Source organism: Cyprinodon variegatus, unplaced genomic scaffold, assembly GCF_000732505.1.
Source record: "Cyprinodon variegatus isolate N-32 unplaced genomic scaffold, C_variegatus-1.0 Scaffold660, whole genome shotgun sequence".
Taxonomy (NCBI): Eukaryota; Metazoa; Chordata; class Actinopteri; order Cyprinodontiformes; family Cyprinodontidae; genus Cyprinodon; species Cyprinodon variegatus.
In genome coordinates, this window is record NW_015151113.1 from 288,052 (window position 1) to 305,140 (window position 17,089).

General features: G+C 40.7%; 1 protein-coding gene across 1 annotated transcript in view; it reads left to right on the forward strand.

Annotated features, from left to right (window-relative positions):
• fbxw4 (F-box and WD repeat domain containing 4) overlaps positions 1-17,089 on the forward strand; it is a 69,173-nt gene that overhangs the window by 31,951 nt on the left and 20,133 nt on the right. Inside the window, exon 4 of the mRNA XM_015393852.1 lies at positions 4,012-4,077. Within this exon, the coding sequence (XP_015249338.1) occupies positions 4,012-4,077 (66 nt within the window). The remainder of the gene's footprint in view (positions 1-4,011; positions 4,078-17,089) is intronic.

Below are 17,089 nucleotides of genomic sequence, written 5' to 3' on the forward strand. Positions count from 1 at the left end.
CAGGCAGCTGATGAGGTTAGCCAAACGCTAACAGAGGCCCAGCATGCTGCTAATGATGTGAGGTGGGGTTGGCGGGGTCACTGGTTTGGTCTTACACTGTGTGTGTGTGTGTGTGTGTGTGTGGACACCTGCCCCACATTAGGCGACAGAGGCTCTGACCTTAGCAGCTATAATATCAGTACTGGCTCTGACCCAAAATCAGGCCCGGTTGGCACTTCAGAGGGGGGACTGCGTCGGGGGAGGGAGGGTGTCCTCCAGCCGTCCTCTGCCAGCGCTGCAAACCACTGAGGGGTGAGTAATGTGAGTAATGGAGAGTAATAGGGTGCATATAGTGAGTGTGAGGGTAACCCTATTGTATCCTGTGTCAGCAGGGTCAGAGGTCGCCCATGGCACATACTGGTCTTGGCCCTGTCCGACCCATTTGGGCCTTAAATGAGTTTACCCAACACTAATTAACGGGGCCTGCCAAGGGACTGCTCTTGCAAACAGGCTTGACATATTCCTTCAGGGTCGTGCTTAGATGCACCCCCCAACACCACCGCTTCCCGGTGACCCCTTACCCCAGTACACACATCCTGAGCACAATTCGCCCCTACTTGCATTGCCATGATGATGATCCCACCTCCATCCGTGATAATGGCTCTGCTTGGCCCGTTTGGTACAACTGGAACCAGGCTTTTCTACTGGGCTTCCTGAAATGTGTGTTCTGTTGGCCCCCACTAAGTTACAGAGCGTGTGTCCAGAAAACATCTGTGGCGAGTCTTTGGGGACCACAGGACTGGTGTGGACATGACCCACTGACTTTGGCCTGGTGGGGACATGTCTCCACCAATAAATTCCGCTTTTTTTCCCCTTTCCGCTCATTTATTTTAGCCAAAGGTAACAGAGATGGGTGCAGCTAACTGTGTTCAGAGCGTTTTGAGTCGGTGTTTTTCTTCCTCTCTCCCGCTGCTCCCATGTCCCGCCTCTCGATGTAACATGATCAGATCTGTTGCTTTGAGACATCAGCCGTCACATTTCACTGCTGTAGAAAGTAGCTACATGGTTGAAGGAGAGACACACAGCAGCACTCAGTAAATATTAACCAGCAGCTACTTCGATGTTTAAGTAAAAGTTAGGATACGTGTTGGTTAAAATAATTAGAGATCATACCACAGAAAAATCTGTTCATTAGACATACAGAGCTTTTTCAGCTAAAACCAGCAACAGATTGTAAGTTTATACAAGTTAGTATTATAATGCAAGAAGCTTGAGAAAATATAATTTGTTCTTCTTTACAATTTAAAAAAATCTTGGCTTCTCAGAGGACCATGAGTTAGGTCACAGTTACAGGTTAAAATTAACATGTTTTCTTATTGAACAGACAGAATCAGACTGCAGAGCTTCTAACGATCTTGAAATTTAGTTTGTGGCATCATTAAATAAGTAAAGAGGTTCATAAAACTAAGTAGGGAGAGCTGCAGATTTAAAAGCAAAACAGATTTACTGGGATATGCAACATGCAATAAAATATATCTTTACCAGAAAGTTTACAAGTAAAAAATACGCTATGCTATGTTTACAGACTTGTCTTGTCCGGTCTACCCTGAGGTCCTTTCCATGATTCCCACCCACTAGAATGTTCCAAGTAGCCGAGATGATGCAACTCCAATTTCAGGTCGACATTAAGGATGAACCAGTTTCAAGAGCAAAACATCTCCTTAAATGCACATTGAAGTACGAATTCATGATGTGGTGTTTCCACAAGGAAGTCCACCTTCCCTCAGCTCTTCTCAGTCAGGACAAGTCAATAGGAGCTAGGCTTCAATATGGACCTGACTAAACCTTCCATGAGCACATCCTCACAAGTGAGGAGATCATTTGTCCTCAGATTTTCAGCAACCAAAAAGTATGACCACCTCAGGACAAAACCAACACCACCCAGCCTAAAGCCCGCTACACCTTGATGATTCAGACCAACGTATTCCTGAGGTACGGAAAATCTGGCAAAAACACTGGCATAAGTTATGGGTACGTTTAGTATGAGTTACGAGCACGTTCAAGTATGCTGAAACACGTCGACGTACGGCAAGTACAACAGGAAATTTCCCCACGTATTTCAGCATTATGCTCATTCGTGGGCCATAAGTTACGGGTGAGTTATTTGATCGTTGACATACGTTAAGTGTATGTTACTCACAAGTCGTAGCGTCAAGCTTATCCAAAACCTATGAGTAACTTCTGCATAACTTATCAAGAACTTCTCTCCAACTCATATCAACATATCTGATGTGTTCCAGACGTGTTTCTAACTTCTAGCTACTGTATAATGGCGTATTGGCAGCGTTTTGGTATAAAGGGGGTTCACAGGAGGAAACCATCAGTTCTCCTCTAGACATCATCCCCATCATAGGGTGAGCCAGAGTGTGATGGATCCTCCCTGGCTTCACGCCCACCACCAACAAACTTCCTAGCAGACATGACGCTGAATCTGCTGCGACTACAAACCTTCTTTCTTTCTTTTACTTTTTTCTTTATATTTGTTCTTTTTTTATTTGGGCAGGCAGTAAACAGGAGTTAGGTTAATATTCGCGATCAAAGACATCTTTTTATGCAGACCTGGTGCCTCCGGGCCTGAGAGGAGCAGCTTTAACCGATGCTTTATAATTACCTGCCATGCGTTATGCATAAGTTAGGCTGTCGTTAGACATAAGTTCTGGACTGATTATGAGTACTCTATGTATACACACAAAATAAAAAGAAATACTTAGAAATCTCAGCGTATGCCAGCTGCTGGTGAAGATTCTCAGTCATAGTCATTCCAAAAACAGAAAATTAAAAAAACCATCCACTGTTTCCAAGTTTGAGCGTTTCGCTTCCCATCCAGGAAGCTTTTGCAATTCAAAATGTCAGGAATAGCGTTTAATTCGTATGCCGGCGTTTTAGGAGATTCTGGGACGTCGGGCAGATGCTGGCTAAATCGGCAAGGTGTGACAAGGCCCTAACTAAGGAAGGACTCGGCCCTTATGTGGTACCTCAGTGCTCTGTTTGTCGTTTGAATCGGTTATCTTTGAATTATTAGAGCAGACCAACAACCTTCAGGTCTACAGGTTCTCATGTATTTATTTGACCTGCACCTTCCTGTTGTTGGGTTTGCTAAAAATGTGTCTGCACATTCATCATCAGTATTTGAATTCAGGGAGCAGCATTCGTCTGTAACCACCTTACTGAGCATAAAAGTGGGCCCTCCCTCCTGTCTGTCATCCCCATGGGAGGGCACTAAGTCCTGAGATTCAGTCCCAGTACAACAGTAGCCCCCCTGCCACCAGCACCCCTGGTCTCCACCCCACCCTCTACATAGCTTCTAGCAGCCAAACACACCCCGTCAACCCTGGCTAACAGCTCTCCTCCCCTCTCCTTTCAGTGCGCTGCGACTGCTCTGCATGCGGGGCATTCAGCGTGCATACCTAGGCCACTAATTCCACACTGCCTCTCCAATCAAAGGATCACAAGTGTTGTAGTTTTTGTCTCTTTTCTTCTGCTGGGAAACAATGCGTAATGAAAAGAGTCAGCGACTAGTCTGAGTGTGTGTGGGTGTGATGGAGACCCCCCCCCCTCCACGCACATCAATTTTCCCTTTTTCTGTTCATTTATCTTCTATTGTCACTTTTATTAGAAACATTCATTTTCTCATACCGATGATAAAGTCAGTTTGTTATTTGATTTCAATGACAGAGCAACAGAAGCAGACTAAATGATAAACAGATGGATTTCTTACCAAACTGGTTTTAAAGGCTTTGATGGAAAGTTTAATATCAGCTGGTTTAAATATTTCATGTTGATCTCTTTTCAAAGGAAACCTTCGGGTTTGTGAGTCAGAGATACAGTCTGAGCCCCGAGTAGCCTCTGGAACTACTCCCAAGCAGAATTCAGTTCCTTTTTGGGTTGTAAGGAGTTTAGTTTGGACCCAAACATGTTTGGTTCTGTTCTTCTCAACCATTCTCCTCCTCTGTGTGTTTTCCTCTCGTCCAGCTCCTTCGTAACAGGAACGGCCTGCTGTGAGGACGCCTCTCCTCTTCGTATCTGGGATGTTGAGCGGTGAGTTTGGAACATATTTTGATATCTTCCCATAAGGAAATTGAATTCTAATCGTTCTATTTCGACTTTAAATAATTACATCTGTAAATATGTTTGTCATTTCATGTTTTTTTTAAAGTAAGATACAATCAATATGAATGTCTCTTAAGGTTAAAGGGCTGGTTATACTCCTGCAGCAGTGTGTCACAGTGAACTTGTTGCAGATATTTTTGATTTCTGCCCAATATTGATGCGCGGCCTGCGCTGTTATTCCACACCACAACGCCAGAGGAACATTCAGTAACTAGCTGTGGGTCTAGATACGGCCTAGGCAGTGAGGAAGTGGGGGCAAGTTTGTCTGACAACGGAGGGACGTGAGAGCCAAAAAGAGCGGGGATCCAGGTGGAAAAAGGCTCCCAACGTTCTTGCACACCTTGCTTTACCGAACTTCATAACTTCACCAGTTGTTTTCCACAATGGCGGTCATACAAACAAAACAAGCTGGTAGGGTACCAAACAGGACATACGCATAGTGTAGAGCGGAGGCAGATTTGACCAATCAGAGGCCTCCTGTCTGCGGCACTATCTGTGGTCACCTACAGTTTTGGTGAGTACAGCAGTGTGTCTGCAGAAGGGGCGACACACATGCAGACACTAACCCTTTCTGAGTATAAATCAGCCTTAACGGTGATTATGGAGGTGATGGTAAAATCTCTGGTGTTTCTCCTTAAAGCTGGTGTAGGTTCCAGATCTGCTCGGGGTCCTGCCCCTTCTTACGTCGTCAATATATAGAAACTCCACTCGGACAAACTGTATTGCACCTGTTTCTTAAGAATCAAATCTCTTTCAGTCTCAACATATTATATTACCTATATTTCCTATTATTTTACATTTCTTTTTTTTTTTTTTGAGTTTTGTTTTGAGTTTTTACGGCACTAGTGGGTTGTTTTTATGAACAGTAGGCTGACAGAAAATGGGGTATGAGAGAGAGGGAGAGACATGCGGGAAAGGACATCAGTCGAGCCTACGTGGAGGACTAAGGCCTCCATACATGGGTCGTGTGCGCTAACCAGGGCGCCACCAAGGCGATCAGCCTCTCACAACCAGCTCCCCATCAGGAATCATACGGTCGGGAGAAAAACAAATACGTTTTAAATTCAGTCGGCCGTCGTAAGGTGGGCGGGGGCAAATCGCTCAGTGGGCATGTGCAGGAAAAAAAATTCTTCTTCTCAGGCGAAAACACATAAGCATGGTGGGGGTGTGAGTGAAACGGAGTTCTTTCTGTAAAATTGACAGACCGTAGTAGCCACGTTTGCTCAGCCATGTCTTTGTCCAAATACGTCGTCACCTTTTCTTTTTAGGACTTTCAGGACAAAATTACACAAATTGTCAAGACAGCGTATTTCAATCTAGTGAGCTTCATATTCCTCTTCTACTCATTTGGCTTCCAGATAGACGAGTCCAAGTAGCTCCATCTTACTGCGGAGCTGAGTCCGACGTGGTTTTTAGATGCACGGTGTGAGCAGGTAGATTGCATCAGAGCGTTGCACAGTGTGAGAACAAACATCATGAGCTGTAAACTTTTAAACCCGGAGGTTTCATCATACAGTTTGAGCTGTAGCTGCATTCAACGATTGATAATATCGTACAGTGTATGCCCGGCTTTAGGGTTCTCCAACCACAAGGTCCCTCACTTTCTACTGATTCCTCTCCTGTTCCTAACTTCAACATCATTTTCTCAGTTGTTGTTAGATTCTGTTGCCACTTTTGTATGAAGTAATTTGAAAACAAAACTTTTTGCGTAATTTAAGTGTGAATTTGAAGTTGCGGTGAGAGTTAGGTTATAAGTTAAGTTTTGTAATTGTAGAATAAAAAAATCACAAGTTTAGTTTTTTTTATTAACTTCTGTTCAAATTTTAAGTAAAAATTCGCAAACTGAGTTCTACAAGTTGCACATCAAAAATCTTTTACACAAACTATTGTTGTGAAAGTATTTGTGCAACGAACTTTTGTGTTTTGTAACAATAAATGTCTGTCAAAATTACAAAAAAAGTTAGACCTCTTTAAATTCTTGAGTACAAGTTCACAAATTGTGTTCTGGGAGTTCAACATGAAAAATGTCTTCCATTCAGTTTTGCTCCAGTTGATCTAAACCAAAAGGTGCAGAACAAATTCAAACACATGCATTAAAATCTTTTTTTTTTTCCTTAACACAAACACAAACCAATAAATGCAGCTGCATAAATAAGTGGCTGTGAGCAACAAATTCAACTTTCTTCAAAATTCTACAATGAAAAAGGGTATAATCTAACTCCCTCTGCAACTTCCACTCAGTAGATTTGATCGTTTTATGATGTTGGTAAAGGATTCATCCCAATCCTCCACTAAATGGTGATATCGGTATCAGCGAGTACCAACAAATAGGTCACCGATACCATTTTGAGAGATAAAAGTTTATTCACAGGGTTTCCGCTGGTCATTAAAAATCATCAAAAGTCATTAAATTATTTTTTCTTAAATTAATTATTTAAGAAAAAATAATTATTTAATAATTATTATTATTATTTCTTAAATTAAGGCCTTAATTGGCATTAAAATTCATTAAATGTGTTTACTGTGGCATTTAAAATGCTTTATTTAAAAAAAAAAAATTTTATAAAAACAATTTCGTCAGACATATTATATCACGATATATTTGCGTGGAACTGCTTCCGGTTGATCGCAAAGCTATATGTTCAGAAAAGAAGCTTGAGTCGGAGAAAAATGCCCTTTTTCTGCCAGACAGGTCTATATCTCTACTTGTAAAACAATTACATCTTTTCTCAGGTTGATAAACTTTTTCCAGTATAGACTTGTATTCTAGATGTTTGTTAATTTGCATAGTTGCTCTTAAATAAACACATTCTCAGAAAATTAATAGTTTTTATATATAAAACAAAATATAAAGCTGACTAGTAGCTTCTTCATTATTAAACTGGTACATTATTTTTTTAGGTTTGTGACGCCATATTGGACCATAAGAAACATAGATTTACCTTCAAAAAGCCTCAGAAGGGCAAGATTTATGTACAAAAAGTAAACCTGTACATTAAAATTATGTTTTATTTTTATAAAGTGTTTTTTATAGTGGTTTTTGTTGTTCTCATTGATATATACCTGAGTTAAGAAATATACTTACTTACTGTAAAACAGGCATCCCCAACGTCGGTAATCGAGGGCCCTGCAGACTTTAGAGGTTTCCCTGCTTTAGCACAGCTGATTCTGATGATTGCAGAAGAGCAAAGCCTGTTAATCAGCTTTCAATTAAAATCAGCTGTGCTGGAGTAGGAAACCTTATAAAAAAAAACCTGTAGGACAGCGGCCCTCAAGCACCGACACTGGGGATGCCTGCTGTAAAATAATGGGTCTGAAAAAGTTTGGAAACAGGCTGAAAATCTTTAGCAGGCTGGCAGGCAGCAGATGTTGCTCCTTTAAAGGTATTGCCGGCCCCACCTGTGTGGCTGCAGTAAGCGCTCCGATCCGCTGCCCTTAGCGAGGAGATCACACTGCTCCTGACCAGTGATACTCCGAAGGCTGAGACTCTAGGCCTTCATGGGATGGATCTAGTAGTGGTTGATGTTGGCTCCTGGGAACGTTGTGGATCCAAAAAGAAAACACCCCAGGAAGCTTTAATCTTAAGCCAAAAGCAGTCCAAAGCGAGGGGCCTCTGAACATTCCTGTGTTGGAAAGGTAAGCCTTAAACCTGATCCATCCCTGACAAGGCTTCGGTAATTCCCAGCTTTAGAAAGGCCAGTGACAACAGGCCGCGCCGCATCACACTTAGAAAGCCGCTTCCTGTTCGCCAATGCCTCCGAAACCTGAGGAGGGGATAAAGCAGCAGCCACACAGGAAGGGGGGGGATTGATGTGGTTACAGAGTTATCTGCATAATGAAACAGGTCAACGGTAACCTCATCTCTGAATGATTCAATCTGCTAACAGCTCGCTAATCACCGCTTCCTGCTGTCAGATCTCAGCAAGAAACATTCAGAATAAATAAAATGTTTTCGCTAAAACATAATTTCACACCATTTCAATAAATATAAACTTTCAAGTCCGACTGCAGATCCAAGCAATCCCAAGACGCAAAAAGCCTGAGTCACATTTCATCCCAGGAGCTCCTGCTGTTAGCTCTAAAACCCAGTTTAAATCTGTACTGGTGAGAGAGCGTTACTGGTCTCCACTGTGGCAAACATGGCCGCTGTTACTGGACATCAGAATTAGCAGCGTTTAATTTGAAACCTGTTGGTCATGATCGAGCTGCACTGTGCGACGCCTGACTTCAACACAGCCCCGCCTGCCCGAAACTGTTAAATGATCTTTCCTTCTTACTGTTCTGCTGCTGGTTAATGTGCAGGGGCGCCCTACTGGGGGAGGGGTGGATTAGAAAGATTCTAAGGGCCCTTGATTGAGGTGGGACCTTAAAGAAGAAGAAAAGATATGTCCCAATAGATATTTGAAATATAAAATTTGGCAGGAGGATGAGTTGGAAGATTTGAATGGTGTTTCTTCAGGTTGTTGAAACAGAAATAAAATGAGGACTGGATGCATACTGGAAAGTGACTGAGACCTTAGGTAGAGATGAAACAGGGTCAGACTGGAGGAACATCCAAGGATCCAGAAAGCAGGAGCAGATGAAGTAGAGACTAGAAACCAGCGGTGGCTAGAGAACCCAAAAAACCGCACCGAAGAGGGACACTAACTCAACTGATCTACTTCCTACCCCCGATCATAACAGCGTATTTCATATTTTGACAAAATGACGTCAAAGATAACAAAATATCAAGTGATGCTAACTCTGGTATTTCATAGAATAAGATATACAATAAACATAATCTACAGTCATTATAAATAGTTTAAATCCAAGGTCTTCAAAGTTTTCCAGGCCAAGGACCCCCAAACTNAGCTCATATGTGAGTCAAGGCAGGTGAGCAAATACTTTTGGCAATATAGTGTATTATATTGCGATAAATTTGCGTGGAACTGCTTCGGGTTGATCGCAAAGCTATATGTTTAGAAAAGAAGCTTGAGTCGGAGAAAAAGCTAGAGAATGGTGGGGGGGGGGGCAAATTTCAACACAAGTGGCTGGAAAACGAGGAATTCGGGACAAGGCGGCAGCCTGTCGACGAGTACCTGTTGGTGGCATTAAAATTATTTCTAAGAGCATTAAAAAGCATTACATTTGAGTTATTCATTCCTGTATAAACCCTGAATTTTTAAACTATTGTCACCCATTCCAGGTAGGCAATAAAAAGTTCTACTGGATTCACTTTGTTTTAGTCTTTTATCTGCTTCACAATTGGCAATTATTTTACATCCAAGTAGTATGCAGTTCTTCATATATAAACACACATCAATTTCAAACAGATGGTATCGGCCAATACGGCACAGCCAGGTATTGGGGCCAAAAAAATGGCATCAGCGCAACAGCAGTTCCAATTCATATATTTGATTTCATTTGTTTTTTTACGTCGATGCCCTTATTCTGTTAGACAGGTCTATATCTCTACTTGTAAAACAATAAGATTTAGATCTAGATGTTTAATTTGCATAGTTGCTCTTAAATAAACACATTCTCAGAAAATAAATAGTTTTTATATAAAAAACAAAATATAAAGCTGACCAGTAGCTTCTTCATTATTAAACTGGTACATTATTTTTTTAGGTTTGTGACGCCATATTGGACCATAAGAAACACAGATTTACCTTCAAAAAGCCTCAGAAGGGCAAGATTTATGTACAAAAACTAAACCTGTACATTAAAATTATGTTTTATTTTTATAAAGTGTTTTTATTGTGGTTTTTGTTGTTGTCATTCATATATACCTGAGTTAAGAAATATACTTACTTACTGTAAAACAGGCATCCCCAACGTCGGTAATCGAGGGCCCTGCAGACTTTAGAGGTTTCCCTGCTTTAGCACAGCTGATTCTGATGATTGCAGTAGAGCAAAAGCCTGTTAATCAGCTTTCAATTAAAATCAGCTGTGCTGGAGTAGGAAACCTTATAAAAAAAACCTGTAGGACAGCGGCCCTCGAGGACCGACATTGAGGATGCCTGCTGTAAAATAATGGGTCTGAAAAAGTTTGGAAACAGGCTGAAAATCTTTAGCAGGCTGGCAGGAAGCAGATATTGCTGCTTTGAAGGTATTGCCGGCCCCACCTGTGTGGCTGCAGTAAGCGCTCCGATCCGCTGCCCTTAGCGAGGAGATCACACTGCTCCTGACCAGTGATACTCCGAAGGCTGAGACTCTAGGCCTTCATGGGATGGATCTAGTAGTGGTTGATGTTGGCTCCTGGGAACGTTGTGGATCCAAAAAGAAAACACCCCAGGAAGCTTTAATCTTAAGCCAAAAGCAGTCCAAAGCGAGGGGCCTCTGAACATTCCTGTGTTGGAAAGGTAAGCCTTAAACCTGATCCATCCCTGACAAGGCTTCGGTAATTCCCAGCTTTAGAAAGGCCAGTGACAACAGGCCGCGCCGCATCACACTTAGAAAGCCGCTTCCTGTTCGCCAATGCCTCCGAAACCTGAGGAGGGGATAAAGCAGCAGCCACACAGGAAGGGGGGGGATTGATGTGGTTACAGAGTTATCTGCATAATGAAACAGGTCAACGGTAACCTCATCTCTGAATGATTCAATCTGCTAACAGCTCGCTAATCACCGCTTCCTGCTGTCAGATCTCAGCAAGAAACATTCAGAATAAATAAAATGTTTTCGCTAAAACATAATTTCACACCATTTCAATAAATATAAACTTTCAAGTCCGACTGCAGATCCAAGCAATCCCAAGACGCAAAAAGCCTGAGTCACATTTCATCCCAGGAGCTCCTGCTGTTAGCTCTAAAACCCAGTTTAAATCTGTACTGGTGAGAGAGCGTTACTGGTCTCCACTGTGGCAAACATGGCCGCTGTTACTGGACATCAGAATTAGCAGCGTTTAATTTGAAACCTGTTGGTCATGATCGAGCTGCACTGTGCGACGCCTGACTTCAACACAGCCCCGCCTGCCCGAAACTGTTAAATGATCTTTCCTTCTTACTGTTCTGCTGCTGGTTAATGTGCAGGGGCGCCCTACTGGGGGAGGGGTGGATTAGAAAGATTCTAAGGGCCCTTGATTGAGGTGGGACCTTAAAGAAGAAGAAAAGATATGTCCCAATAGATATTTGAAATATAAAATTTGGCAGGAGGATGAGTTGGAAGATTTGAATGGTGTTTCTTCAGGTTGTTGAAACAGAAATAAAATGAGGACTGGATGCATACTGGAAAGTGACTGAGACCTTAGGTAGAGATGAAACAGGGTCAGACTGGAGGAACATCCAAGGATCCAGAAAGCAGGAGCAGATGAAGTAGAGACTAGAAACCAGCGGTGGCTAGAGAACCCAAAAAACCGCACCGAAGAGGGACACTAACTCAACTGATCTACTTCCTACCCCCGATCATAACAGCGTATTTCATATTTTGACAAAATGACGTCAAAGATAACAAAATATCAAGTGATGCTAACTCTGGTATTTCATAGAATAAGATATACAATAAACATAATCTACAGTCATTATAAATAGTTTAAATCCAAGGTCTTCAAAGTTTTCCAGGCCAAGGACCCCCAAACTAATGGCAAGATGCAGCGGGGACCCCCTTATTATATGTATTGTATGAAATTCTGTTCTATCAAACTGGTCCTATAGTCACTCTATTACAGATGGAGTAATGTAACTAAAGTAATGTCTCCCTGGGATTATTAAAGTATTCCTGATTCTGATTCCTGGTTGATGGGACAGGTGTTGTGAATGAAACGGTGCCCAGCTTGAAAGAGCTCCTGTGTGTCGCTAAATGTGTGCATTGATGACTGAAAGACATCTTCTGCCTCCATTTATCTGTTTACTACAGTGTGTTGAATTCATGTTAATGTGGATTTAAAGACATTTCAATTAGTGGAAAAAATTGCAGGGGGGAATATTAAAAAAAAAATGGACACTTTTCAAAATGTGCTTTTTGAGCTATAAAACCTGAAAAAAATCAGCAGTTACAGGCAGGGTGGAGTTTCTTCCAGAGGAAACTTGAAGAAGGTCCTAGTAATAGATCCTGTTTTGGAAAACTGGGATAGCATGGCCGGTTCTAGACAGGGGCCAACGGGGGCCAGTGTCCCTGTAGATCATGTCCTGTCCTTTTATGGCCCCTGTACTGAAGACATGATACCCAAAGAAATTCTACTGATAATATGCGCTGGAACAGACATGGTTACTGAAAGGTCATTTGGATCTATTTCATGTTTTTTCTTTAGAAATTCTGTTTTAATAATTATTTGAAAACAAAAGGTGATAGCTTTAGAGGATTTCAGATAGGACCCTAGTTCATCTGCTAAATGTTTGTTCCAAAACAAATATAAAAAAAAATGCTGTTATTTTTCCAACTGAATTTATTAGTTTTTAATTTATCAAAATTTTAATTAGCTGAGTTCTAATTAATATTGTATAGAAAATGGTCATTTTAACTTAAATTAAGTGAAAAAATATGTAAAATGACTACATTCTGAATGTAATTGACCTAATAAGACATAGAATTTTAATTAAACCTAATTGAATAGAAATTTCACTTAATGCAGGTTGCAGCTTCATGTATTTGAATCCTTTGCCCTAATTATTTATTTTATACTTTTCTGNCTGAATGTGAGCATTGATGACTGAAAGACATCTTCTGCCTCCATTTAGCTGTTTACTAAAGTGTGTTGGATTAATGTTAATGTTTATTTAAATACATTTCAATTAGTGGAAAAAATTGCAGGGGGGAATATAAAAAAAAATGGACCGCATGGACCCCCTAGGGTTAGCGGACCCCCTGTTGAAAACCTCTGGTTTCAATAAAATGAACACTTTTCAAAATGTGCTTTTTGAGCTATAAAACCTGAAAAAATCAGCAGTTACAGGCAGGGTGGAGTTTCTAACAGAAGAAACTGGAAGAAGGTCCTAGTAATAGATCCTGTTTTGGAAAACTGGGATAGCATGGCCGGTTCTAGACAGGGGCCAACGGGGGCCAGTGCTCCTGTAGATCATGTTCTGTCCTTTTATGGCCCCTGTACTGAAGACATGATACCCAAAGAAATTCTACTGATGATATGCACTGGAACAGACATGGTTACTGAAAGGTCATTTGGATCTATTTCATGTTTTTTCTTTAGAAATTATGTTTTAATAATTATTTGAAAACTAAAGGTGATAGCTTTAGAGGTTGTCAGATAGGATCCTAGTTCATCTGCTAAATGTTCTTTCAAAACAATAAAAAAAAGCTGTAATTTTTACAGCTGAATTTATTAGTTTTTAATGAGTTCTAATTAATATTTTATAGAAAATGGTCATTTTAACTTAAATTAAGTGAAAAATATGTAAAATGACTACATTCTGAATGTAATTGACCTAATAAGACATAGAATTTGAATTAAACCTAATTGAATAGAAATTTCACTTAATGCAGGTTGCAGCTTCATGTATTTGAATCCTTTGCCCTAATTATTTATTTTATACTTTTCTGTGCCCTGCCTGATACTGATATCGTTATCAGTGCAACACTAATTAAAACAAATTCCACACATTAAAAAACAACAAGCTAAAATCCTAAAACATGGAAGCTAGACATGAATCTGTATTGGTATCGCTGCAACACTATTTAATACAGAAGTGATAATTGACTAACAGCCTTTAAATGGCAGGAAAACTTTGAAACATTTGCAGAAGATAAAAAAAACCTTTGGCAGAGATGGGGAGGCGGTGGCAACACTATTTTCTTTTCTCCTCACTAATCTGAGACGATTCCAAACCAGCAATTTATTTCAATATTGAACTCACATCTGTCTGGTAATTGACCGTATCGTTTAAATATAATTACATGGAACAGATTTTATTCATCAGAGTAAAATATTCAGCTGTTGCAACCATTTCCCTCAGTGGAACCGCTGCAAAGTGTCATAAATCATTTGTCTTTTTCTGCTCATTGTTTATACAACTTCATAAATAAACTGCTGCCCTGGGCTCCTGAAAGATCAGCAGGCAGAAATCCCAAACTGAAACAATTTTTCATGTCTTAATTTTAAACAAACATCTCAAATAAACACGATAAAAACACAACCTATTAAGATAATCACCTCATCCAGAAAGACGTCATTCAGATATGTTTTAGAAGGCGACTGTTAAGACCACAGACATCTGAAATATCTAAGAAACTTTTCTTATACATATATACATATTTATATGTTAATGGACATCCATACAATAGCAATCCCCCGCTGTGGGATTTTCATAAGGCCAGGACCTCTGCATCCGGAACTTCTGCCTCCCTTTCTGGATTCTAGGCAGTTAGGGATGGTTCTTGTTCACACTTCACTTTTTTTTTTTTTTTTTACATAATAATTCTCATGAATAAAAATTTAGCACCTTTTCTTGACAGAAGCTTCTGATTCAAATTTATTTTTACATTTTTGTATAGTTTTTGGATTTCTAATTCTTGTTTTCAATAAAATATCCCTGTTTGGTGACAAAAAATTATACAATTAGTCTTATTTTCTTCTCAGTTAGGTCTTAATATTGTGTGTTCAAAGCTAAATATCAATGAAACAATGGCTAAATCTTAGGAGAAAAGGCTTTTCCTTATGCATAAGGTCTCTAATAATGTAAATCAGCATATTGTCTGGTCAAATTCCCTTTTATGGGTGGAAAAATGCATTTGGACACTTTTGGCACCATTCTGCCAAAATCCCATTTCCACCTAACACACTGCCCACTAAAACCTTTATGGAACAAACATGCTTCAACGTATTCAGTTAAAATTTGCTGTAGTTATAGTCAAGATGTGGATCTATAAAGTCTGAGGGTTCATCCAGAGATTCAAATGGGGATTTATGGTGTTTTGCAGTGTTTATTTTGGAATGAAAAATTTGGCAAGGCTAAATATTTTTCATTTTTTTCTTTATAAATCAGACATGGTGACATTTAAAATAGTGGTTCCACCTGAAAAATGCCTCAATGCTTTCCTGTCACACAAATACAAACAATTGTATTTCCTATTTATAGTTTGGGAGCTGTACTTGCTTTAATTCACATATGTAATTTCTGGGGGCATTTGCTCCTAAGACCCTCTGGGCTTAAGGGGTTACGGCGAAGGTCTTTATTTTCTTTGCATTCAATAAATCCGCAGTGTTTGATTCTTTATTTTGCATACTCCAGAGGGGATTGTTCGTTTCAGGCAGTGGCTCCGAGGCTGTGCAATGCTTTGCCTCCTTTTTTATGCTCCATGAATTCTGTTGATTCTTTAAAAAAGCAACCAAAGACGCTGCTGTTCAAGCAGGCTTTTAATCAGACATGTTGTTTTTATGGCTTTCTATGTTTCCATTTGTGTTTAAAATGTTAATATACATTGTATTCCACATTGTTTTATTGTATTACATTTTTACTGTGAATCACTTTGTGATTTTATCTGTGAAACGTGCTATACAAATACATTTTACTTTCTTACTTAAATGGGTGATCTAGCAGGTTATTTCCACACCTGCATCCTGCTTGGCTCAGTGCATTTGCTGAGTCACAGCGTTCCTTTGCTTCCAACCTTTGGATGTAGAAACCGTTCCAGGCGCTGCAGCCACAGAACATTCCAGAGAAGATTCTCCAATCTGTGAAAAACCAAATAACAGCCTAACGGCAAACCAAGTCTTTGGTTAGCCTTAATAATGCCCAAAGCCCAGGCCCCCGATGGGTTCTAGGGGGCTCTGGTTTTAATTTAACATTCCTCATCTCTCCGTCTCGGTGGGACAAAGAAATCTTCTGATCACCCAGATAGACGGGGATGCCACGCATGTGGTATCTTGGAGCAACAACTTTTCACACAGTTTTCCTCATGGTCAAACACAGAGGAGGGAGCCGGCATCAAAGGTAGAGGAGTCCGACCATCGCTCCCCGCTGCCAGCATCTCCCTTTGTTCTTTCAGAAAAGGAGCCATTCTTTTTACAGTCAAATGGTCAGGCCACGATTCCTCGCATTCCTGACTCTGAAAGGACAGGGTTAAATGTCTGCAGCAGTACGGAGACCCCGTCCTACAAATTGCTGCCGTATTGTCTTGGCGGTACATGCATTTGTGTGACATTTTGAAGGTGGTCATTCTTGCCTTCCCCTCCCGGCAGAGCTCCCACTCCCAGCCGCTCCGGGGATGCGGAATAAAAAGGAAAGATGTGCAGCGGATTGCCTGACTCCTCTGTTTGTTTTAGTGACTCTAAACCTCAGCAGGGATCCTTTTCTCCACCTGTCTGGCAGCTTTTGACAAGAAGGCTTGTTTCTTGGTGCATCCCAGGCTGCTGTTTTAGAGCTTAAACCCTTTACAAGAGCCTCCAACCACTTGTGTCACAAAACACACGCTCTGTTTTCCTCAGCTGCCCCCACACCAAAGCATAATTCCCTTTGCTTTATATTGTTTCAAACTTTGTCACTTCATTAATGATTCCTTTCAGGACTGTTGAGATTGGTGTGTGTGTGGCCTCTAAAGCCAATCGGGCTCCTGTGGTGCTGCTAGACAGGCTTAAACCAGGACTTAGACTTTGTATGTCACAAAGCCGACAGCCCCTTATAACAATCACTGAGTCTGAGCCTCCTGAGGCTGACAGGGTACCAGCGAACAGCCAGCCTCACTCTGGCTCCAGATGTTTTGCTCTCGATACAAGGAAAGCAGAAGATTGGTAGAATCAGAAGGAAACCTTTGTCACCAAGCCTGGAGCAGCACTCCAGTAGGGTAAACACTGAGTTTCAGTGCAGCCTGTCCACAGGGGGCAGAGATGGCAAAAGTACTCACTTTCCGTACTTGAGTAAAAGTACAGATACTTGTGTTAAAAAATACTCTGGTAAAAGTGGAAGTACTGATTAAACTTCTTTACTCAAGTAAAAGTAACAAAGTACAGTCTTGTAAATTTACTTAAAGTATAAAAGTAAAAGTAGAAACCACTTTTTTCATGCCGTTGCCT